The following is a 26,442-nucleotide window of genomic DNA, read 5'->3' as shown; positions in this document are numbered from 1 at the left end:
TCTTCCATAGTCCTTGTTCGAGGGAGGTCTTCCATAGTCCTTGTTCGAAGGCACTGCTGTCCCAAGGCTACTCAACTTCTGAGACAGTTGTTTTCTATGCTGTTCTGATATAATGAAACTGATGCATCATCAATGAACTTCCTATTTTCCAACGCAAAAATATACATTTGGAAAATGTTGAAGAGACTGTAGGTTTCACTAATCTCTAAACCAGCTAGTAGTAATATAGAGGGAACAGCAGAATGTGGACCTAAGAATTTAAAATAAGAGCATATGCACAAGTGGTGGAGTTATGCAAATTTTATGGAGTGATGGAGATATGCAGGTCTCAAGGAAACATGCATAACCTGCATGCAATCACAAAATCAGTTAGACTCATTATTTTATATTTGGCACAGACTAAAAGTGTTCACATGGTCAGGTTTTGCATGGGAAGAAATTAGAGGCATCAAATAGTGGGTTGTCAATATTACCACACTTGCATTATCTACCATGCAAGACAAGTGTCCATTCAAGTTCATCTGTGTGATGGATAACAGTCAAATGATCAGTGTAAGAGCTGTGTTTCAGAGATGTTTTCAGTCCAAACTACAGATTTCATTTCTCTACAAAACCTGAAAAGGCGGTCAAATGTTGACTTCAGCATAGGATTTTCTGATGAACACTTTGATCATCCCAGAGTGGCGCTATGGAGATGTTAATGGAGAAAAACCATAAAACAGCTTTTGACACTATAGTTGAAAGACTATAGTTGAAGTGGCATTCAAAGAAGGAACTGAGTGGATCTCATTTTATGATTTATTTTTTAGAGACAATCCCTATGTACTACTTACTCAGTGTGTTCTAGGATAGTATATATTCATTGTGCAAACGGTGTTGATACTATTTTCCAGAACTGTGGAGGACATCTGCAGGCAGTGAAGACTTGATGCCTGCTGAACTTGTTTTATTATGATATATCATATATTGATAGCACAAAGGAGCTAAGGCAGTCTGTCAGGGCAAGTGGCCAGCTAAGTGACATGCAGAAGGTTAATGGAAAACAAATTGCTGTGCTTCTTTTTAAACTTGCAGATCCTGTGTCACCTTATACACATAGAATGAGAAAGATTTGTGTAAAAATCTATTGTGACACCAATTTATCTTGGGGTTGTACCATTTGTTCGCTAGTACTGCACGCAGAGATTTCCAGCACAGGGAGCAGGTGGAAGGTCTGATAATGACAGGCAGTACTTTGCTGGATTGATGGAACAAGGAAGCCAACTGATCATGAACCTACAGCTTTTACAGGTAGCCATATAGTAGAAACATCTATGCCTGCTGTGAAGCTCTCTGGAGTTATAATACTGATTAGTAGGGAAGATTTTGAAAGCTGTTAGTGAGAGAAACACTAGGATAGCGTATTAGACAGAATACTCTTCAGGCAGGGAATACAGAAACAGCAGAGGGTTGGATTATTCCAGTAAGCTGGTTTAAACTAGAGATCCTGTGGAAAATTGTGATGCCTCTGTGAAAGTCAAGAAGTGGGTAGCTGAGAAGCAAAGCTTGCAAGAATCCTCCTAGGTTATTGAGTCGGGGCCCTTGTTTTATTGAGGAATTTATTATAGAATTCCCTTCATAAACTAAAGTGAATAGTAAGATTGAGAATGTTTTTTTTTTTTCTCTTATTCTCATAAATACTAAACTTTTAGAAAGAAGTCATGGTACAAGTGAAGCAGAAGAAGAAAACCTAGAGATTGCTAACGATCTATTTACAAGTCCCACATGACTTTGAATGATAGGAAAGAAATGTTTGATCTATAAGGAGAATCCAGAGAGAATACTGATGCTGCCATGGAATTGTAGATCATTTCTTCCAGGGCCACAAAGTGGTAGTACTCCTATAATTGTGTCTTTGGAGGAGAACCCAGAAAGACTGAAGCACGAGTGCAAAGCAAATAGGGCATTTGATTGGACTCTGCAATCTGAATTAAGAAAATACTTTGTTTAAAAACAGGAATACAAAACTGCAAGAAAATCAGAGCAATGAAACTAAAGCAAAAGGAAATTGAAGAATTCTGCCCTGTATTGAGATAAATTTGCTAATTCTCTTCAAGAATAATCCTGTGAATGTTATTGCAAATAACATTCTTACTGTTTCTTACTGAACTCCACAAAATATGTAAAGCTAAGTGTCAATCTTTGTAACAGATCTCTCTCTTCTACTCTCTTTCAACATACAAAATAATGAAAATACTAATTTTTTCCTGTCTTGTAGCAAAAACAGAGAACTGTTTGAATACATTCCTTATAGTGAGACTGGGCTTAAGGCTGGACAGGAAAGGCCCTGCTTGTGATCATCAGGTACTGGCCAATATGCTGTTCCTCTTCACCTTCAAATATCCGTACTTGGGAAAAATCTGCAGTGAAAGGCAGCCAAGAGCTGAACTCAGCAGAGCAGCAGCAGAAGCAGCTTGAGGAAGAATCAGCAGATGATGTCAGAATATTTTAGCTTTGAGTGGCAGCCAGTATTCGAGGCTTTGCAGGTTATTTCATACAGGAAGAAAATTTGGCAATACTCATGTATTTGGCTAATTGGGAAAAAAAATATTATGTCATCCAAGATGTACATGAGAACTGTTACAAAGAATGTGCTAGGAACAAACAGCAATTGTTAGCTTTCTTGTTATGGAATCACAGGTATTCTTAAGGTATAACTATATTAGATCTAAAAGAGGGTAAATTAGATCAAGCATAATACTGTCTTAACTGAGCTGTGCTTCTAGTATCTTATCTGGCTTTGATATGAATTACTGCACACTATCTACCTGTTTGCACACATGCAGTTAAATGTAGGTATAATCAATTCATTTCATATGCTAGAAGTCCTAGAAAACCCCACCAAGGTCTTAGCCACTTATTGTTTCTGAGCCAAATGACTTCTGGTTATGAGTTACTATTACAAAATAATAGAAAACAGGTTTAAAAAGGATCTTGATAATCTAACCCTATATCAAAGAGGAGCCAAGTATATTGGACTGTGGTTTTCAGACCTTAATTTAACATATTCTTTAAAACTTTTAATGCTTAAGATTCCACAGTTTCTCTGGGTAATTTGTTCCAGGGCTTCATCACTCTTAGTATTAAAAAGCTTTTCTCTTACCTAACCAAAGTCTCCCTTGCTGCAGATAAAGACTGTAAGTTCCTGTTCTAGCCCTAGTGGAACTGCAGAAGGGCTGTTTCTCTTTTTGCAGTTCCCTTTCTAAGTTTAAAGTGTATCATAACTCCTCAAAACCCTCTCTAGATTAAACTATTTCTCAATTATGTCCTACAAGGGGACAATTAACTGTGCTTCATGCCATCTTCACTTCAGTTCACTTTTCCATATTTTTCTTCTTACTAAATTCTATCCTGTCTCCTCTAAGCAAAATTATCGACTGCAAATTCTTGGTGCCAAACATGACCTGCTACCTTGCATTTGTACAACTTTTGGCTCATTTGTGATAAGTCAAGCAATACTAAAAAAAGACACCTTTTACCTGAAATTCATAGCCACCCTGAACATATATGACAAATAGATATAGAATTTTCACATTGTAATACAGATAATTTGAAATTAATCTTCCACTACAAATTACAAGTTCTTTCCAAAACCTTGCATATCAGGTAGGAGGAACCCTATTTAAAACAAAGCAAAATTAAACAAAATGAAATGAAACAAAACAAAACATAATTGAAAAAGGGAAAAGCTTCATAGTAGGAGAAGCTGGGTCTGAAAGATGATTGCCTCCATTCATATTATCTGTGTAATTATTAGTTAACTACTAGTTAATTACTATCAGAGAAGAAAAGTAAGTTCTTCAAGGAAGTCAACAATCTAAGTGAGTTTTACCTTTTCTAGAGAAATTTGTTTGGATAATTTGAATTCTTTTTTTTTCTAGTTAGTTTTACATTTGAGTGGTAATTTATGGATGCATAGGATGTACATGTAACTTTATTATAATTTTCTTTAAATTTTTTTTTTTGTTTTAGTTGTTTTTTTAATCTTTATTTACTATTTTCTTTCAGTTAGCACAAGCTTGTATGATGATGGAATACAAACATATTAGAAAGTTTTCCCTTATAGTCCCAGCAGGCAGCATTCTCTGAAAAAACTGAAACTCGCTCCTACGTCTTAGAGGACACAGAGCTGCCAACACTCTGTAGGGTCTGTCTCAGTGTATTTTCAAATATAACTTCAAATGAGAATTAATTGCTCTATAGAATACAAGAACATAATAACCCACAGTAAGAAGTACTTCATAATATATTAATAAAATTCACAGAAAATTGGATTTCTTCCCTTGAAATTATACTTGAAGAACTTGTATATGCTAAAAAAAAAAAAAAATAATAAAAAAAATTGTTAGCTTGCAAGTTCCTCTTCTTTATAATCAGTGGTTCATTCAAAAGCACCTTCCACTGTGAGAGGAAAATTGTAAGTATATTGATTTTTCTTGAGAATTCTGTCAGTGCTTTGTGTGGATTTCAGATCAGTTGTCACTGTTTTCAAGGTGCATATAGGGTTTGTTAAAAAAAGAAAGTCTGTTTTGTCTTACCTTCTTCAAACCAAACAAAAAACCCAGATGAACCATCTTTGCTCCAAAATGTTGTGTAATGCTTAAACCATGTAATTAAATGGACTTGTGAAGAATTAAAATGAAAGAGTCATCAGAGATCAAGATTTAAATTACTGAGTTTATTTTTGGAAAGATATTGATTTTGCCAGGGTTAAAAATTTTTGTATAGCTGGTTTTATTAATAGTTGTAAATTGTTTGGGTAGTGGTTCCAGAACTGCTTATATACACAAAGCTTGATTCTCTATTACTTTGTATGTTGTAAAGTTATTTGCACCTGTGAAATATATGTATTTAAAAACTACACATGTGCAGAGAATATTTGAAAGAGTAGCTGCTTCATGCTTTTATTTAGTCATGTGTAATTGTTAAAAACACTGTTTAAAACTATAATGAAAAAGCAAACCTTCAGATTTCGTTTTCTTGAGCAACTTGGAGTATACCTGTTTAAAACTATAATGAAAAAGCAAACCTTCAGATTTCGTTTTCTTGAGCAACTTGGAGTATACCTGAGGTTTGAAGGGCAGTTTTCGAAGGACTATCCTGGGAAACAAAACTGTGGAAAATAAAAATTATTCAAAAACATTCATTGTTGTATAAATTGTAGGAAACCATCCCTGCTGCAATGAGCTGCTGTGTATAATATGCTTTTACAATAGTGACAGCAGTAGAGCAATTCTTTTGTGAGTTATTCTCTCTTAGAAATGAATGTAAGCAGAATAAAATGGAGAAAATTTTCCTTTTGAATTATAGAGAGGTAGGAATGTAGAAAAAACATACTATACTGAGGTGCCTCATGGCTCTAGAAAATAAAGCTGATATTACCAATGACTGTTTTCACTTTCAAAAATAACAAAATCAAGATTATTTTAACATTTTTAAGATGCACTTAAGGTGCATTATTTCTAAAAATTGATACTAGAAATATATAGGTTTTAAAAATATTTTTATAGTTCTAGTTCTCTGAGACAAAGAAGAAGAAAAAGATGACTATGCGTATTGGGGTATGATTCACCCTTAATGAAAATATGCTGATTAATAGATTTTTAAAGTCACGAGACATCACAGTTCATTTTGAACATGAGCAATGCTCCTCTAAATCTTCTCCCTAATGATAAAAGTTCATTGAGTTTTTTTAAATCTCATTGTAGTAAAGGACTTAATGAAACAGGATGTAGGAAAAAAAGTAATTTTCTTCTCTTTTTGCAGTATTTCTGATCTACCATTATATAGCTGATTAAGAAAAGGAAAAAGAATATTTCATTAAGGCAACACTTTTAAGTTTATTAATTTTAAAAGATCAAATATTCAATAAATATTCTTTGAGCTAAGAAAACATTATAATGCTTACGAAATTCTATATAGAAATTATTTTTAAAAAAACCCAAGCAAAACAAACCCTTAAATCATAGATGATTTTCATTAACAATATTTTTTCATAATAATAAATTCAGACTAGGCATATAAATATTGTATATTTATATATATAAATATTGTATATTATATTTATATGTATATTATAATATACATATAAATACTGTATATTTATACACAATAATAAATATTGTGTAGAAAATATCTATTCCACGAGATACACATAGGTATAAGTGAAATCAGAATCTGACAACCATAACCAAATGATTTCAGTGAGGTGCAAATAACTCAAAATGTCTTAGAACTCTTAGAACAAAACTATAATATCACTGAATTATAAACAAAATCTTGTACTAGTCCTGTTCTAAATAAGTGATCTAACAAAGCTAATATGAAATCTAATATTAATGTGAATTTGATTTGAACATAAAACAGCCAGTGTCATATAACCCTGACGTCATATGGAACAGAAATCCCCAGTCTTCATGGAACTGGGGATTGTCTGTCTATCCAGGCTGATAGCTTGCAGAAGCATGAAGCCATGCCCAGAGTTTAGTGCTACCATGGCGAGCATATAGCGTGTCTTGGAGTGTAAAGGAAGCATGAAAGTTCAGCCCCAAGGGTTCTCCAGCTTCAAGACTGAGGACAATTTCAAACTGTGAGTAATAGTCATGTTCTGTAGGAAGTCCTGAAACTTCTGCCCAGAGAAGTAGTACTCATCAAGGCCACAAACAACTACAAGAACATAGTGAGCTTCTGAAGGAATGTCATGTTCCATGTACGATAGAGGCATATTTACTATAACAATGTCTATAAGTATCATAGTACAGGTCGTAGTCTGCCAAAGTAATGTGAAGGGGAAGAAGAGTCATTCCTTTGTACCAAAGAGATGAGATTTACCTGCTGAATGAATTTTGGGCTCTTTATTCAACCCACAAAGAGAGAAACGTAAAGAATAGTCATGAACATTCAAAAAGGGATCTATGTTTCATAAGGACAGTTGCCATAGAGTTGCCCTAATGATAAAGGGATCTATCTTTCATTGGGATCTATATCATAAAGGGTCTAGAGTACAAGTCTTATGAGGAGTGGCTGAGGGAACTGGGGTTGTTTAGCCTGGAGAAAAGGAGGCCGAGGGGAGACCTTATCACTCTCTACAACTGCGTGAAAGGAAGTGTAGTGAGGTGGGTGTCAGTCTCTTCTCCTGAGTAACAAGCGATAGGACAAGAGGAGACAGCCTCAAGTTGTGCTAGTGGAGGTTTAGATTGGATATTAGGAAAAATTTCTTCACCAAAAGGGTTGTCACACATTGGAACAGGCTGCCCAGGGAAGTGGTTGAGTCACCATCCCTGGAGGTATTTAAAAGATGTGTAGATGTGCACTTAGGAACATGGTTTAGCAGTGGATGTGGCAGTGGTACGTTAACGGTTGAACTCAATGATCTTAAAGGTCTTTTCCAACCTAAACAATTCTATGATTCTATGATTCTATGATCTAACCCCATGCCTGTCTCCAGCCATAGCCTGAAGCAGATTTGCAGACGTCTTGCATCCACATTTGCTGGTGCCTTCTGGCAAAGAGTTTCCCATATCTACCACTTGTGTGAAAAAAACACTTCCTTTTATTAATTTCAAGCCTTACTCTTGTTAACTTAATTTCTTGGACCTTGTCTTTTCATTACTTTGTCAATGGGTCATGAAAAGTCTTTTTGAAGTTCTCCAGACTGCAATTTGTATATAAAACTTCCTACTGAAATTTCTCTGAGATTAATTATTTTTGAACATTTTGCTTAAACTCATTTTTTTATCTGAACTTTTGCAACAATATTAGGTCTTGCTTACCCAAACATACATAAATGTTTTAAATATTTAATATTCTGTTTATTTTCATCTCTTCACTTAAGTGAACACAGACAATTTGCCAGTTATATTTTATACTTCAAATGCCTTGGGCAAGGAAAATGCATAGGAGAATTAGCTTTATAGGACAACCTTTACAATGGCAGAATGGTAGCAGATCTCGAATGTATCAAACCACCTTTATGCAGATACAGATATATATTATTATTATTTAAAAGTAATCTAATAAGATTGTTAAAACATTGCATACTAACAACAAATCTGAATGCAATATATGCCTGTACTATGTGTATATATATAAACACACAGAAATTTCTCTGATGGAAGGTAATAGTTTTCTAATATCCTCAAAAGACATAGGGACTTTGAGTGTCTCTGTTACTTTTATTTTGTTACCCTCCTGATTGTTACCAACAGTTGAAATTTTACTCATTGGTTCATCCTAGGCAACAGGCTCTAGGTGGCCCTGCTTCAGCAAAGGGGGTTGGACAAGAGGTCCCTTACAACCTCAACCATTTCGTGATTCTGTAGTTCTGATCCTTTCTTAAATCTGTATTTCTGCTAAATTTTCATATTTTTTTTCTGCGATGTAATTGTACTTGGGGTAAAACATATTTTCTTCACACAGGTTGAAATATATTAGAAACTAAGAGCTTCATAGAAATCAGAATAGGTTTGAATGGAGGTTTACAACTTGAAAATTTCACTTTAACTTTCATGGTCCATTCAAATAATGCCAGGCATATATTCTTTTCATGGCTGAGTTTAATTTAGCTATAGCAAAAAGTTAAGGAATACCACCAGTGCTGATAACATTGTCATGGACTTCGAGTGCTCAAGTCTACCTTCCTCCCTGAATGGGTATTCTGTCTCCAGAAGAGTCTTGAAGTGAGTTAATTCAGTTAGCTTAACTGAATGTTTAAATGAAGACAGTAGAAAGCTATGCAAATTTTTAAAAGTTATCACTTAATCGGTGGAAAGTACTGTTCAGATCTGACATTATTAGTATAAACTTATTCTTCTTTTTGTGCTATTAAATAGCAAATCATCTTTGAAATCAGGAAAACCTTGTTAATGGAAGAGAAATCAGGAAGTAGAAATGAAGCACCTCAGCAAAAAAGTATTCAAATGGGATTTAAATGGTTACAAAAAGTGCAAGTTAGAGTATTTCTTTTATGTTACAGAAGAGATTGAGCTGGTTCACTCACCCTGGTGTTCAGTGGTCTCTATTTCTCATTCAGAGGTTGAACAGTTTGTATTTTTAAAGACCATACTTACTTAAATCTTTTTAAAAAATGGAAGAAGATACTATGCAGGCTGCACGCAAAAACTTACACACACAAATAGAGGCAGAATTTTGTTATTTATATCTCAAAGTATCCCATTTAACCTCATGGATCCCTGTGTCTCACAGATACCTACATTTGGCAGTTAAAGTTCTCCAGACATAAAAGCTCATGTCACCTAAAGTTACTTTCTAAAATGTAGGGATCCAGCTTGAGCAAGTGGTATGTGTTTCTGTTATATTTTATGGAGAGGAAAAGGCATCACCAGAGGATGATTCATTGTACCTATCTTAGAAGGGGATGAATTGCCCCCTTGAGGTAGCTATTTCTCTTCATAAAGCATACATTTTAGATGACTGATCTTAAGTATTGTGAATCCCCTATCTAACGTTCTTTCAGAGAGATACAGAATGCCTTTTTCTTGACATATGAAAAATCTCCAAGGATAGAAACTGCAGGACCTGTTTCAATGCTTGACTGTCCCAATAGTGAAAAAGTTTTTCATATCTCAAGTCAGAACCTCTCTTGTTTCAATTTATATCCACTGTATTTCAAACTAAAGCTGATGGGTATCATTTTTCCCCATTCCCAAGAAGCATGCTTCAAGTATGTCTAACAAATACCTTCAAGAGTGAACTCCCACAAGGAATTTGCGTGATAATTGCCACTTTCACCCGAAAAACAGGGTCACAGGAGAAAGAGGAGATGAGTATAGTTCTTTTCTCTGTCCACTGTATAACTCAGTGGTTTTACCACTCATCCGTGATTGAGGGAATGTGGGTTTTGAATCCTCCAAGAACTGCTCGTATGTTTTACATGACACAGATATTAATACATTGTGAAAGTCATGCTGGCAGAGGGAGCACAACTCCAGACAATATCCCAAATATTCATTACAAGACTTGTGCTGTTCACTTCCCATTAAATATGGAATTGACACTGGAACAGGTTATGCAGAGAAGCTGTGGATGCCCCCTCCCTGGAAGTGTTCAAGGCCAGGTTGGATGGGGCTTTGGGCAACCTGGTCTTGTGGAGGATGTCCCTGGTCATGGCGGGGGGGGTGAACTGAATGATCTTTGAGGTCCCTTCCAACCCAAAGCATTCTATGATTCTATGCATAATTTTAACAGACTAAGAAAACAGAACATAAGGTGGCACTTGATGGAAATTTTAGTACGTAAGTGTAGAAAGTAATTCCAAGAAAACCATACCCATGAGGTTTATCCTTCCAGAAGCCCTTGGGGATATTAACTTTATTGTCTGCATTGATGTCTCTGTAAATTGTGTTTCTGTCTTAGAAGAAAAGAAAACATGACACTGCTATCAAATCCATTTCATCCCATGCGGCTACAATTGTGTTTCAATCATCTTTCATCATTTGAACACCTGTTTTCCAGGTTCAGACATAAATGTCTGCACTTGCAACGTACATAGCACAAAAAGTACTTTCTGCAGTGCTTGCCCAATTTCAGCACTTAAGCCTACTTCATTCTGAAGTTGCAAAAGCAGCAAAAGTCCAATATAGAAACAAATACAATGAAATCACCATTTTTAATGTGATATTTAAAGACAAGTCAGCTTGCTATTCCTGCCACTTCATTTCTTAGAAATATTTGCACACAGATCAGTGTATAGCATAGTAATCATAAAATTTATCTCATACACTGACAAAATGTATAACTGATAATCTGTGGTATTAATTTTTATATTTATATAATTTGAGGTAAAAATTACTGCCATTTTAAAAATGTATGAGTCAATTTTTTGTTTCTGTTTGTATCTGGATGCAGGATAAATGGCTATATTTTAAGATTATTAACCACTGCAAGCTCTAGGGGGGAAAAAAAAAAAAAGAAGCAGGAAAGAATTACTGCTTTTTGTAATTTTTTTGTTACTGACATGCACGATGATGTTGTCATTAGCATTGTGATAAACAAAGTCAGTAACTAGTTATTTTGCTATTGCTATTGGGTTTTGCACAATAGTTTTGAATTGTCTAGGCTTGTTTCACAATTATTTTCTATATCTGATTTTATTTTAAATTGATCAAATTGTTCCCAAGCCACAGAACTAATGAATTTTCTGTGAATATATGATATATATACATAAAGCACATATATATATGCTTTTCTCCTACCATTACAATTAAAATTCTACCCCATGTGTTCCTTAATGTATACCTGCACTAGTTTCTTCCCATGTCTCTTCCCACTTTGCTCCTGCTCCCTCCTATGGTGCCCTAAGTACTTAGTAGGGATAGGCTGGGAGTTTATCAGCAATTCAGCTGGCTAAATAGAGAAAACAGATATTAAACCTCTGATGCATCTGTTGTCTCTCCCAAAACTTTGTCCCTTTGAGAGTTCTTACTCTCTTTCTCTTTCTAATTCAGTTGTAATTGCCCTGTAGATTCCAAAGGGGTTAGGTGAGCCAAAGAATGTAACACACTGTGATCCTAAACCCTTAATCTCCTTAGCAAACTGAACTAAAAACACTGAAGAGTGAATCAAAAGCAGATGTGAACATCGCATTTAAATCCTGTGGTCCTCAGATATGCGTGTATAATGTACTGTACATTTTATGTAAGAAATAAGTTTTAAAAATGTTTATGATTTTCCCATATGCGGTGGCAAACATAGGAAACCCATACATGTAATTAGGACAGGTTTTTCTTTTCTTTAACCCTAAGGAAACTTGAGTTCAAAATATTGCAAATTTTGGTAATATCTGTTTAAAAAGGACATCTTCTGAAATGTGATAAGTGGTTGTATTTTTAAAAAAATATGTATTTAGATTATCACAAAACACAGTTATTTCGATCTGCTTGTAGAATTCCTGTGTAGCTTTGTATTATTGTAATGTATGATTTGTCTGCTATATATCATTTCTACAAGGTTTAATAATGAGTTATCTTATTTTTGTTTGCTTGTTTTCTCAGTGAAAAAAGCAATTGAACTGAAATCAAGAGGAGTCAAGATGTTGCCCAGCAAAGACAGTAACCACAAAAATTCTGTCTGTAAGTTGTTTATACCATTATCTTTAGTGACTGCATATAACTTCTGGAGTCCTATTAGATATACAAATCAAAGAGAGGGGTGTTGGGAAACTATGATCATAAAATGGTTATTATGCTTTCAATTGTCAATGAATAAGAACTCCGCTGGTAATACTGAGGGTGTAGAAAGTAGAATATGGTGTTGTAATCTCTGAACAATATGGGTACGCAGAAAAAAAAAAATTAAATATCAGGATATTTTTATATATCAGGGTATTTAGAATTCATAGATGCAAGGCAAGTTAGCAAATCCGGGAAGAACAGTGGGATATAAACTTTATCAATTCAGTACTGGGGGCAGTGAAGATATCTTAGCATTTTCTGGATCTAAGTTAATACTTTCTGATCTTTTTTCTTCCCCTCAGTTAATATAACAGCTCTAATTCTTCCCCCTCCTTGCCACTCTATGTTCTGGTGACTGTCTCTTTCCAGTCCTGTGATACAGCACAGCAGGGGTTAAGAACTGCTGTAATTCCCAGCTTCTCAAGAAGATGGAGATCACAGCATCAATTTCCCTTCATTGCATGCTTAGTGCACTCTGGAATGACATCTGTTTAGTCCCCCTACACCTTTTTCCCCATATATAGGTAAGGGTAAAATCAAGATGTTATCTGTGGCACTATGAGGCTCTTTTTTTTCTTTTTTTTTTTTTTTTTTTTTGAGCATCACTTTCCCTGAACAACTGGCAATCTGAGTACTATCCCGAGAGCTCTTTCTCCATTAATCAGGCCAGTCTTGAAACAAGAAAAATATGAAGATAATTTTATATTTTGGAAAGCAGGGAGTCCCTTAGCCAAAAAAAAAAACAGAGGGTAAGCTAGTGTTCACCCAGAACTCATTAAAAGTGCTTGTATAATGACTAAGATGTATTTTAATTAATAATTCTTCATGTAATAACACTGACCTCAATGGAGTGAAACCCAGGGTATGTTTGCCTCATTGTGTGCTATTCTGCAAGTACAGAGAGAATGAGTGTCTTGAAGGCTAATGTCTAGGGGATATGATTTGGTCTCTGTGTTTCTGCAGTGCATTGTTTAATGCAAAGTGAGTGTTTTGGTATGCTCACTGGAACAAAAGAGGCATAATAATTTTCTGCTTTAAATATTGCACATTGATGGTGTGGCACTCAAAAGGAACTTTTTATGCAAGGTGTAGCAGAAAAAGCTGATCCATCTCTTTGGTGTTTGTATCTGAATGGGTGATTATTTCATTATTTATAAGTTACTTCTGGGAGCTGTGATATCTCTGCTTACACTCTCAGAGCACATGCTGTCAAACACCAGATTTAATTACACAAAGTGGAAGTAGGGCTATGGAAGAAATTATTATAAGGCAGTCTGTTGTTTACTTCAAATGTAATGTCTTTTGTCTTTTTTTTTCTTTATGTTTTGACTTGTGAAACTTTATTATCATACCTGACTTTTCAACATAAATCTAAGAACATCATTATTATTATTATAACCATTAGTTTCACATATATGAAGCTTATAAGAATGATAAAATTAAAATACAAACAGTTGGATTCAAATCTGTTTTGCTGATCTTTCCCTTTAGTCTTTAACCATTTTTCTTACTAGTAATTATACAGATGGAAAAAATAATTGTGAAGTCCACTTCCAAGGACTGATAAGAATGGCTATTACCATTTGATGCCAAGTAGGAGATCTCTAAAAAAGTAAATTAAAGACTTACACCTCTCACCATTTTTGGATGTTAGATCTTTCTAATATTCTCTCTATATAAGACAGAAAGCTTACTTTTGCATTTTGGTTTACGGGGGGGTAGATGGAATGTGAATACTAGTATGACAAATGCTATGAGACCTTGCCCTTCAAACCCGAAGATCTGCAGGTTTCCCACAGCTCTTCCTCCCAAGCACAACCTGAGAGCAGCTGTAGAAAGCATTTTGCAGTGGCCCAACTCTGATAGAATTTAGGCAGAAAATGTTACCAATGTACTAATAATTCCTTGTTGAATGCAGAACAATATTTCAGTCAGGTACAGTTATATCTCACTCTTCTCCTTCTGGACGTGCCTAGATTCCCAGATGTGTTCTTTCAACTGTCCTGCCATCCTTTATAATCAGGTAGCAAAGCATGGCTTTGGGACATAGGTGCCTTGGTAGCTTTACTATGGGAAAAAAATCATTATATATTGTGTCACTCCCCAGGGAAAGAAGATATTTTTGGGTTTTTTTTTTTTTTCTTCTTCAGTACACCTGAAGGAAACATATCAAGTTAGTTGGTTGCCAGAATACTCCTGCCAGCTAGTACCCTTTAGCAGTGGGCCAGATGCAGTTGAATCATGATTAATTTATGCAAGGAAATGGGAAAAGGATGGGAAAGGTAATTGAACTAAAATATGGTCCTGGTTCATCCAAAGTGTGAGCTGGCCTACAGGGGGTTTAAGTAGTGTACTTGGCAAAGTTTTGGAACAGTAAACTAGGAGAAAGTAAATGGACAGGCAGTTCTGATGGTTACTTTTTCACTGTTTGTCCTCATTAGTGCTTGAGCTGCTACAAACACTGGCCAAATCCAATGCTAAGCATATTTCCCCTTGGTCGTCTGAAGCTGATCACTCAGAGGAGCAAGGAAGAGGTTTAGTTTATGAATCTGCTTAAGGGAAGCAAATCCAATTACATTTGGTTTGGTGTCCATCTGTTTAGTTGCAGACTCAGTCTACTCACTTCTGTTCCCTTAGTCATTCTGATATATATGGTATATTCCCAAAGGAAGTTAATTGATCCATCTTGCTGTCGTCATTCACTCTCATTCTAACATGGAATAAACCTGCAGACTCTGTGTCCCTATTGGCTGTGGCCTTTTTCTAAAACTACTATGACTATAGTTTGCATTGTAACTGATTAGATAAAAATAGAATTTTGATTGCTGGCTCTTGTATGAATATGTTTTCCTGGCAATATTCTTGCCCAACAACTCTGCCAGATGGTGGCTATTACCTCCAAACATCTGGGCATTACCTCTACAGTGGAGAGATTGTACAGGGAGCATCCTGTACATCCAAGAGAGTGAACACCCTGAGGAAGTGGCCCATGAAGACAGACCGTCATTAGGTGGCCACAGTCTTTAAAAAGGCTCATTTTCCAGGCAAGTAGGAGACTGCTGTAGTTTATCTTTAGAAGTCTAGCCTCTGATACATACCAGGTAGTTTCTGCTGGTCTATCACATGCAAAGGACGAGCGAGTATGGGTCTTGATCTCTTTAGGACACCAGTTTACAAAATATTGGGAAGGCAGGGCATAACTGCAGATTTGCTACTCAGCACCTCTGTGAATCTTTGGTCCCAGTGCAGCCCGCAGCAGCCCCGGGGCAGAGCAGGGTTGGGAGAGCAGACAGCCCTAGCAGCCCCTAATGCCCCCAGCCCTAGTGCTGCAGTCGTGGGGCAGCCTCCCACTTCCAGGCCTCCTCACCAGCAGGAGGACAGAGCACAGGAGTGCAGCAAGCTCACGGTAAATGCCAAGGAAGTTCAGTGAGGTGAGAGCCATCATATACAGTGAAAACCAGAAATGGTCATAAAGTTTATGTGGTGCATGCAAATCTGCCGGTGCAATAATGCTGAAGTGTCTGGGCGAGCTGATTGCCAGTTTGCTCTTGTCAAAATGCAATGTGGGTAGTGGCTCGAGCCACATGACACTGCAGGGAATCTCCACATTCTGGATTAGCAACAAAGATTAACACATGAAATCTGAGTGATTCTTTAAAAAAATGTCATTCCTATTGTACCACGTTAACAGTTCATAGTAATTACTGAATATTGAGTGACTTAACCTTTGCAAAGTGTTTAGTGTGTGAACTGCCATGTTTTAGAGTGAGATCTATAGGTATTCACTCAGTAAAAACCTCTTGAACATCACTAAAGCTTCCAGTGCTTTAGAAGAATTTCAGGCTTCTGTAGTATTATTTGATAATGTATTTCAAAATATCAGAAAAACATGTTAAATGGTTTGAAGAGCATGATTTTAGTAGGATTAATACACCCTCTGAAAGCTTAGCTACAGAGTTTATCCAAACAGTTCTTCACCTTGAAGATGATAAAAGGAGCTATTTTAAGACTATGATTTTTTGCCATGTAGAGCCAAAGAACAAATGAGTTTACAGACTAAGTATTGATTGGTTGCAGCACATTAAGGTGAATTAATGGTACATACTGTTGAAACTATAGTGATTAATACCAAAACAGGATTACATTGCTAATTCTGTATAAGAAAGAATGACAGCAGTCATTATTTATTTTGTTACTGAGTAGCTCTGACAAAAATGGCTTAGTACATTGCAATGTAAAGTTAAAAATATTTTCATGGGAAAAATTTTAGGATGGAATTTTGTTGCTTACCCATATATTCCTCATGTTTTAAGTACATTGGCAATTTCATCTTCTTGATATTTGGCTACTGATTAATTTACTTTGATAGAAGTAAAATGATGACTAGTAAAAGTTTTGCTCTTCATTTAATGAAAGATTATTTCCCTAAGAAGGGCAGTATGAGACTAAATAGTTGTACTTAATAACAAAATTTTCTGACTGTTTTGGTCTTATTCTAATTTTTGTAAGAACTTTTATATTTTGAAAAGATCAATACTTAGAAATCAATTGCAAACCAATGTGCAATCTACTTAACAAACTGATACAACAACTGCTGAAGGTCATCATCTTTTACAGTTGGATAAAACCATTGCTAATTACTACCCTTTTGTAATGAATTTTATAGCTTGTAGCACAACTATAGGCTGGGCGGGGAATGGGTTGAAAGCAGCCCCGAGGAGAAGGACTTGGGGGTATTGCTTGATGAGAAGCTCAACACGAGCCGGCAGTGTGCGCTTGCAGCCCAGAAAGCCAACCGTGTCCTGGGCTACATCAAAAGAGGCGTGACCAGCAGGTCGAGGGAGGTGATCCTGCCCCTTTACTCCACTCTTGTGAGACCCCACCTGGAGTACTGCATCCAGCTCTGGGGGCCCCAGTACAGGAGAAACATGGAGCTGTTGGAGAGAGTCCAGAGGGCCATGAAGCTGATCAGAGGGCTGGAGCACCCTCTCCTGTGAGGACAGGCTGAGAGAGTTGGGGTTGTTCAGCCTGGAGAAAAGGCAGCTCTAGGGAGATCTAATTGCGGCTTACCAGTACCTGAAGGGGCCTACAGGAAAGATGGTGAGGGACTGTTTATCAGGGAGTGTAGCGACAGGACAAGGGGTAATGGGTTTAAGCTGAAGGAAGGTCAATTTAGATGAGATGTTAGAAAGAAATTCTTTACTGTTAAGAGTGGTGAGGAACTGGAACAGGTTGCCCAGAGGAGTTGTGGATGCCCCATCCCTGGAAGTGTTCAAGGCCAGGTTGGATGGGGCTTTGGGCAACATGGTCTAGTGGAGGGTGTCCCTGCCCATCGCAGGGGGGTTGGAACTAGATGATCTTTGAAGTCCCTTCCAACCCAAAACATTCATGATTCTATGATACTATGAGAGAGTTCATGATATAAATATCAAAATTTTTAATTATGCTTCATATTTAAATTCTCTTCTTTGTTGTTTCCCAAAAATTATTTTATTTTTTGTTTAATTTTTAGTATATTTTCCCCAAATTATTTTAGGAAGAATGAAGAATGAACTAATTCATGTTATTTTTAGAATGCACATGTAATGGAGAATTTTCCATGAAAAATTCTAAACTTGTATTCAATCTTAATAGGTAAAAACCCATTTCTTATTGAATTTGAATTTTCACAGGCTACCACACGCTGTGTTGAGATCAAATCATAATCAAGAAAGACTTAATTGTTCTGAGAATTTTTAGTCTCCCGTTTAAAACAATCAAATAAAACAATACTAAAGCTATTTCTTTCTCTAAAGTTATAATCTAATCTTACATCACTTTAATCAAATATAGTATCTAATGCTTTATCCTTAATTAATTTAGAAAACTTTGCATTGGTGATGGGATTGATCACCAATAAAGACAATGCAAAATGAACCACCCAAGTAACTACAGGCGGTTGTGTATAAGAAGATCCTGTGCTTTGGATTTGTGTGCTTAAGAGGTCTCACTATGCAGTCTGGTTTTTGCTGTGAATATTTTACATATTGCATGAAATGATATTAAAAAAATATATTAACTAAGTATGAACACTAACATAAAATACAGTCACCTGAGAAATTAAAAAAAAAAAAAAAATCCTGCTGGAAAGTAGATTTTGTCTGCTGAAATTCCTCTTTCCTGTGCCCCTTCAAGCAAGCACGAATTTAAAAGACCTGGAGAAATAAATGTAACCTAAATCTATCTATCTCCTTGATTGGTCTCACTGTCAGCTAAAATAAGTAGAGCAAATATCAAAATCTTGGTAGCTTTCAGGCTTGCTTTTATTCTGGGGCACACAGTAGTGTTTGTAAGATTTTTGAACAAGACTTTGGGGGGTTGTTTGCCCTGTTCTGACATGCATGTAATCAGTTTGCAGTTGCTTCCAAAAAAAAGCAAAGGAACAAGAAAAGGAGGACAATATATCAAGACACCTACCTTACTAATTTTTTGGGAGGGAAATACACCACCATTGTGTTTTATAGTATTATCTGCTTTGTGTCCTTTAAAAAGAGAAATTTCTAATTGGGGATCTTAGGACTTCCTTTTACAAATACCACTGTCTTTTTAAAAACTTCTGTTTCCTTGGCTCTTTATAAAATATGCAACACAGGTGAAAAGTGACAGGATTCATCTCTAGCTCTTTTCTGACCTTTGTTGACCATCTATTCAGCATCTTCTGTGTTTAGTGGTGGATATACAACTTCTCTCATAAGGAAAACAGAGACCATTGCCTAAAACCTCTTCACCAAGAAAAGGATTTGAAATACCTACATCCAAGATAGAGATTCCTCAGAGGAAGCCAAACCAGAAGACTGTTGTCTGCTAAGATCAGTATGGAGGCACCTCTTTCCCATTAGTTTCTATAGAAATTCTCTCTTGGGATTCTCAAGGGACACTACTCTGTGCTTGTGTGTTGTATTGTATTACATTAATTTGCAGGCACTGAAAGGATTCTCATTTGTAAGTGCCCAATCAGAAACTTCCTAAATTCCTACACAGTGTCATAAACTCTCCAGCCTTTACAATCATGAAAGATATTTTTCATTCCTTCAAATCCCACAGCTTGAAAGAGAAGGCATTTTTCAAGTTTACGTTTATATTGCGCATCTCTGTAAATGAGAGAAAGGATCATTTATAACTGGCTGATGTATTAATTACAAGGTTAGGAAACACAAGGCTTAAATAACTAAAATTTTGTGGGCCTAGCATGTCTGCAAATACACAATTTTATTTCAAAAAAATCTTTTTACAGAAATACTGAGCATATGTTAAATGTTCAGTTAAAAAATAAAGAAAAAAGAAGGAAATAATACTTAAAACACTGGTATTTTCATTCAATAGGCTAAGCGATAGATTCTAGAATCTTCAATATTAAAAGTGTCCATGTGATATATGTATAGATATAGACATACATATATACGTGCACAATTGTAGATAAATACATAACACATAGTATTCCATTACCACATTTGGTCTATGTCTAATAAGAGATTAATGACTCTATTTCCCCTTTTACTGAGTATTATATGATGACATTGGGCAGTAGGAAAAAATAACTGCAGCATTAACCTCTAACAGTTTTATAAAGCTTTAATAAAACAGGAGGGATAATTACCCTGATATACTTTGTTCTATCATAGAATATAATAATACAGAGTTGCCCAAGTGTTAAAGTATTTAGGCTCTTCGGAGAAGATGAGTATCCCTATGCAATGAAATTCTACAGTGCTATTTTACTAGATTGTATAAATTGCTTCATAAATCAGGTTAGTAAATTATACTTGGTGTTTCTAAATAAGCCTTCATCACGGCAGGAGTTTAAATATCTTTTAAAATACTATGCAAAAATCTTGCTGAGAAGAGAACTACTGCCTAAATATATTTGTGAAGAAAAGCATCACTTGTAGCTACAAGCAAAACAAGGTGCTTCATCAATTATTTAATACATCATTTGCATATATAATTTGTAAAATAACCAGAAGAACACATCTATTAAAATATGTAAAACAAGATGTAATCTGATTGAATTATGGATGGTTAAAATGAATAGTTATCCAGCTAGGAAGCTGAAACTGCCATTAAATAATTTTCATATACAATTATAGAACATTACTGATTATCCAAAGTGAATGTTCATACTGTAGGCTAAACTGACATTGAATTCTGTTATTTTCAAAGTAAGACTTAAGAATAAGCAACCTGCTTTTAGTAATTACAATCCTGTATAAATTAAATATTCACAGCAAATTTAAATATAAGCTTTAATACTTTTATATAGCTTTGTTGGCTTAACTTCTCTGCACAGCTCTGTTAAAAATATCGATGTGGGCAGTAAATAGGTTGGCAAAATGAAGTCTCTAAATTCAAATAATGTATGCAAGTTATGAAGGCATTCAGAGCCTCTGGGTGAGTGAATTCATACTTCTGGAACATAAAAAAACATGAAAACACTTTTAATTAAAGAAAGGAGTATGACACGGGTCTATGCAGTGAAGGTGTGTTGTAGAATATAGATACCCTCACTATCAAGTCCTTTGGAAGATTCAGAGACTTCCCACCTACTGCAAGGAGATTTCCACTTTCCACAGAGGGTAATATTGCAGTTTCTAAAATATAATACTAGCTGCCTAGTTCATGCATGTTGAGTATGTATTCAGATCCTGCTTTTCTAAATCCAGGTGGTGGGAGAATATCTTCAGAGTTTGAAAGAAGGTCTTATACTATTTTCCTTCTTTAGAATTTCTTCTTCACCTTATGAAACACTTTGGAAAATAATTTCAACTGTGTTGGCATAGCATCTCACTGTCAGTTGTTAGCCTGTCACGCTGGAATGTATCTATTCCTGCAGCTCTTCTGAGCAGAACTGAAATTGTCAGTGTCAGGTATGTTTCGAACAGGGGAGTTTTGTTAGGTGACAGCTAATTTATCAGCTTCAGACCAGTTGGAGTCTACTACTCCTTCACTTGGAAAAAGGGAAGTAAAAAATTTACACAACTCTTGAACAATGTTATCAATTTCCTCAATAATGTACATTGAAGAACTTAAAATATTTTTGAACGGGACCAAAAAACCCAAGAAGGAACTAAAATGGAAATAAATACATTGAGTTACATTTGGAAGGAAAGGACTAGTTGCTGATTTGGGGAGAGGGGATTCTTATGATGTGTCCTTCCACTGAAATTGATAGAACAGGTTGTTCTTTAAAAGACAAAAAATGGTTACTCAACTACATAATTTTTCAAATATAAACAGAAAGAACAATACAGAAAAATCCCAAAATACTGGCCAAGTTTTCTGTTGTACATTAGCATACTTGAAAAAGAAGGCACTGTAACTGTGGTGATCTGGCTTTTATGTATGCGTGCTGGTTTTGGCTGGGATAGAGTGAATTTTCTTCATAGTAGCTGGTATGGGGCTATGTTTTGGGTTTGTGCTGAAACCAGTGTTGATAACACAGGGATGTTTTTGTTATTGCTGAGCAGTGCTTACACAGAGCCAAGGCCTTTTCTGCTTCTCACACCACCCCACCAGCGAGTGGGCTGGGGGTGCACAAGAAGTTGGGAGGGGACACAGCTGGGACAGCTGACCCCAACTGATCAAAGGGATATTCCATAGCATATGACATCAAGCTCAGCATATAAGGGGCTGGGGAAGAGGAAGGAGGGGGGACATTCAGAGTGATGGCGTTTGTCTTCCCAAGTCACTGTTACACGTGATGGAGCCCTGCTTTCCTGGAGATGGCTGAACACCTGCCTGCCCATGGGAAGTGGAGAATGAATTCCTTGTCTTGCTTTGCTTGCATGTGTGGCTTTTGCTTTACCTATTGAACTCTTTTTATCTCAACCCACGAGTTTTCTCACTTTCACTCTTCTGATTCTCCTCCCTATCCTGCTGGGGGGGAAGTGAGTGAGCAGCTGCGTGGGTCTTAGCTGCTGGCTGGGGTTAAACCACAACAGTATGCTTCTATCATACAAGTCTGTTCTCGACTTACTGATATAAAACAGCGATTTAACAAAGTTTGATAGTAAATGTGACAGTGGTTTAACAAGATCCGATGGCAAGGTACACTTGATTATTTACTGCATAGAGGACAGGGTAAGTCAGACACGTCGGGGAGACCCTCCCATTGAGTCACGAGGTTCAGAGAGGACCCCCTTGCTTTCTAAACTCCTACTCACAGGACTCTAGGTGCAGCTGGATCCAATCCTAGTCCCAGACATAGTCAAGGGTTTATGTCTAAAGGATTCTATGTGCACAATCAATCTAAGATATAATCATAACGAAGCTTACAAAGTTTAGCAAGCTGTTACTCACTTACCAAGGATCTGTTGCAGCAAGAAATCTCTCAGTATTGAGGAATAAGGGATGTCTGCAGCAGGCATAACCTTGAGAGGCGTCTCTACTCAAAGGGAGATCCTCTTGTGCAGCCTGCTGCCATGAGGAGAGCTCAAAGGGCTCTTGGGCTGCTCACTATTTATGGGATAAGATGATTGACTCATAGTCATATTTGCATACTGATTACTGATGTTAGTTTCTTCCAAATTTGGCTTGAGTTGGACATTGACCAGCACTGTAGTTAGGTGGGCGCATTGCTCAAATTAGCCCATGGGTATTGTGTTATCATCTGTCTCCCCCGAACCCACTTAGAGCAGGATGTAGCCATCATGACCAGATGCAGCCATTACGACCGCCACTGATGGTTATCCCTTGAGCAGGGTTACAGGAAATAAAGGGGGGGGGGGGGGGGGGGGCCAGAGGGGGGGAAGCATGCCATCACAAAGCCATCTGAACTTAGGTAAGAGTGACAAGATCACTTTGTCATATATCAAAGTAATGCAAGTTTTAATATGCATGATAGTGATCAAAAATGTTTAATTATAAAAAGTTTTAATCTAATAGAAAATAATTATATCTCAAAGTCCATATTGTTCTGCTAATGCAACTATTTATTTGATTTCTGTCACCTCGCTGTCACAATATTTTCTGCTTCAGGCTCCTAACATGAAAGAAGTTCTGCATAAGCAAAAAAGATGTGTGAAAAATGTATGCATATCTTCCCTAGTTTAATGCTTTTGAACTGAACTCTGATGCTCAATGTCTCTGCTAGAGGAGCTATAAACTCAGTGAATTATCAAATTAACAAGAGCAAAACAGTATGGTTTCTCTAAGATAATATTTCATGTGGCATATATTATTTTATTCAGGATGCTACTTTTTATTGTCATGTCAGCTTTTCCTTCATGTTTTTGGAGTCACATGGGAAACCTGTTTCTTACTGAGAAGTCATGTTTCTTTCTCGAATTCTACTAGGCCTTGTTTTTAGAAGGCTGAAAATGCATCTGCAGCAGAAAATAGCAGAGGCTAAAATAAACTTCTTTGTCATAAGCAACAAGCACTTATGTTAAGATTAAAAATATAGCATGAAGCAACACCACCTGCTTGGATATTACTCTATTGTATCTATAGAATAAATTAAAAATTGAATCTTCATTTTAGTGTAAGAACATCCAAAAGCACTTAAGCACTTAAAATATAATTTTTGTATTCTTTGTTGTTTTTCGGTTAAATTAATCATAGTCGTTTCTGGTCTAATCCTGAAACAGAAGTGCTAAAGTGTAAGACGGGGTTTCTCGTGACAGAGGATGAGAGTTTTTGGAGAGGCAGAGCTTGTATCCAACATCACTGTTACAAAAACAGAACATGCCCTGAATTTCAGTCAGGTTTGCTATAAAATAATTTGTCTCTTTTTCAGTGTCTCAGTTTTATTCTCCCATTGCTCCTTGTCTTATTGTATGTATTGCATTTTAATTTTGTTCAGAGCAGCCCGTATGGTGGTATGTTTCAGATTTGTGACCAAAACAATGTTGATAACACACCAGAGTTGTGACTGTTGCTAAGCAGTGTTTACACAGTGTCCAGGCTTTTTCCTTTTCTCATTTTGCCCCCTACAATAAGTAGGCTGGGGGTGGTCAAGAGTTTGAGAAGGGCCACAGCCAGGTCAGCTGACCCAAATTGACCAAAGGGATGTTCCATGCCATATAATGTCAGGTTTGGCAATGAAAACTATGGGTAGTCTTTCCAAGATAGCCATTGGTAGGAGGCTGGCTGGGCATCGGTCTGCTGGGTGGGGAGGTAGCGAGTGATGCCTTGCATCACTTGCAGGGGGATCCTCTTTTTTTCCCTTTCACCTCTTAAACTGTCTTTTTTCTCAACCCACAAGTTTTTTTACTCATTTTTTCACTTCCAATACTTTCCCCCATCCCGCTGGGAGGGGGTGAAGTGAGTGAGGGGCTGGTGGGTGCTTAGCTCCTGGCAGGGGTCAACCCACCACAATGTAGAAATATTTCACTAACCATAACCTAATTCCTGTACCAAATTAGTCTCTTCTGAATCTCTTTGCTCTTTCCATGCCCCGTTGTCATGTCATATTTTTCCCCCTTTATGTCTTTATACAGTCATTTCTCAGTCTCAGACTCTGCCCAGAGAGCTTCAGTCTCCCTCCATCTCCTTATTCCTTCATTCCTCCCATCTGCTAGTCTCTCCTCTTCCCTCATTTCTCTCCCCAGCTCTCTTTTATGATTATTGACCTCTCTGCATGCTGTTTGCCATTCTTCTCCCTAGCTATCTCAGTGTCTTTCTCTTCCATACCAATTTTTTTCTCTCTTGTCAAACTCTACTGGTACTTTTAAAACTTTCTGACAGTTGCCTTTAAATCCAGCTCTTGTTCTCTCTGTATTTAAATCAGGCAACTGGCTTCTCCTCTCAGGAAGGCCTGGTAGATGAAGAGTCAGCAGCTGTACAGGAAAGACTAGCTCTCAGTTCAGCACCCAGAACTGGATGTTCTTTGGTTTCTGGAAGTGGAGAGTACTACAGGGATAACACACTTCAAAATCTTTTAGGTTTTGTTAAATTTGACATTTATTTGGGATGTACTTGCTAAAACCTGTTTCTGTTGATCACCTTGAATTCTTGTTTCCCAAAGGCCTCCCATTCAGCCATTTTTAGTACATGCTGGAAGAGCAAAATGCATATATGCACAAAGGTCAATTTTGCAACAAATATAAGTTTTGAAGTATGGTGGTGCTAATATATTCCATGGAAAAGGTCATCTTCATTTTTTTAGTGTGAAGAACTGGATTTTTATCCTAGGTCTATCAAAAGTGAATGAGATGAATAAACAATAATAATTTCAATTTAATAATATTTAAACTAGAATAAATAAATCTAAGGCAAACACCTGAAAAAAAGAAAATTTAAGCCCCAACAGCCTCTGTTTGATAAGCTATTTAAAAGTGAAAGAAGAATTTTAAAAAAGACATTGCTAAGCAACTTTAAAGCAATTGAAACCATCTGTCCTGCCTATAATAATTATCTATTCTTTGTTCCTGTTTTGCCATCCACTTAAGTCCCTTCCCTAAAATGAATAATTAGACATTACTACTTCATGCTTTAGAGAAGTATTATACAACCTCACCAACGAACTGCTGAAATATTTAAGGATAAGTGTCACAGACTTCTATCAACTAAAGGCATGGGAACTCGAAATTCACTTTTTGGGGAAACTGACAAAGCATATATAGAGAACAGAAGGAATCAAGCAAAGAGTGCATATCTCTTTGGATGTTTTTCATTAGAATATAAAAAGTAAAGTAAAGAAATGTGAACTAACAATGTATCAGCACAGGATAGTTTAATGCAGTCAGAAGTCTAGGAAGTTCACTGGATTTCCAAAGATCACCAGTGGTTGTTCCTACTGAAATCCCTATGGACTCCCTGTCGACTTTGGCTGGGTCCTTGCAGTTTTAATTGTAAACTATGCAGCAACCAAGCAAAGGCCACTGCTTGGGTCCTAATATTCTCAAAGGAGGAAAAGCTTGCCTCATACTCTTCTGGATATGATATAAAGGGTTGATGGCACACGTGCTCAATTTTATCCCTGCTTAAGGAATTTACCTATGATGTTTGCTGTCTGTGGCACAGGTCTGACTTGTGAATTATCTATATTCTTGCTAAGCTACTGACTTTGTCAGTCAGGCTAGCCACAATTAGCAACAAAGTAAACACAGAATAGATATTAAATTAAAAAAAAAAGAAAGAAAAAAAAAGGGGGGGGGGGAAATGTAATCAATAGCTTTATTTCACAGCTTCACAGATGACACTTCCCCATTTATATGTAAAGGTAAAAGCTTTC

General features: G+C 36.5%; 1 protein-coding gene across 1 annotated transcript in view; it reads left to right on the top strand.

Moving 5' to 3' along the window:
* The window catches only part of CSMD1 (CUB and Sushi multiple domains 1), a 1,232,729-nt gene that overhangs the window by 754,566 nt on the left and 451,721 nt on the right, over window positions 1–26,442 (top strand). The window contains exon 7 of the mRNA XM_075747278.1: window positions 12,051–12,128. Within this exon, the coding sequence (XP_075603393.1) occupies window positions 12,051–12,128 (78 nt within the window). The remainder of the gene's footprint in view (window positions 1–12,050; window positions 12,129–26,442) is intronic.

This window comes from Balearica regulorum, chromosome 3, assembly GCF_011004875.1.
Source record: "Balearica regulorum gibbericeps isolate bBalReg1 chromosome 3, bBalReg1.pri, whole genome shotgun sequence".
Taxonomy (NCBI): domain Eukaryota; kingdom Metazoa; phylum Chordata; class Aves; order Gruiformes; family Gruidae; genus Balearica; species Balearica regulorum.
This window is presented reverse-complemented; position numbering and strand designations above follow the sequence as displayed.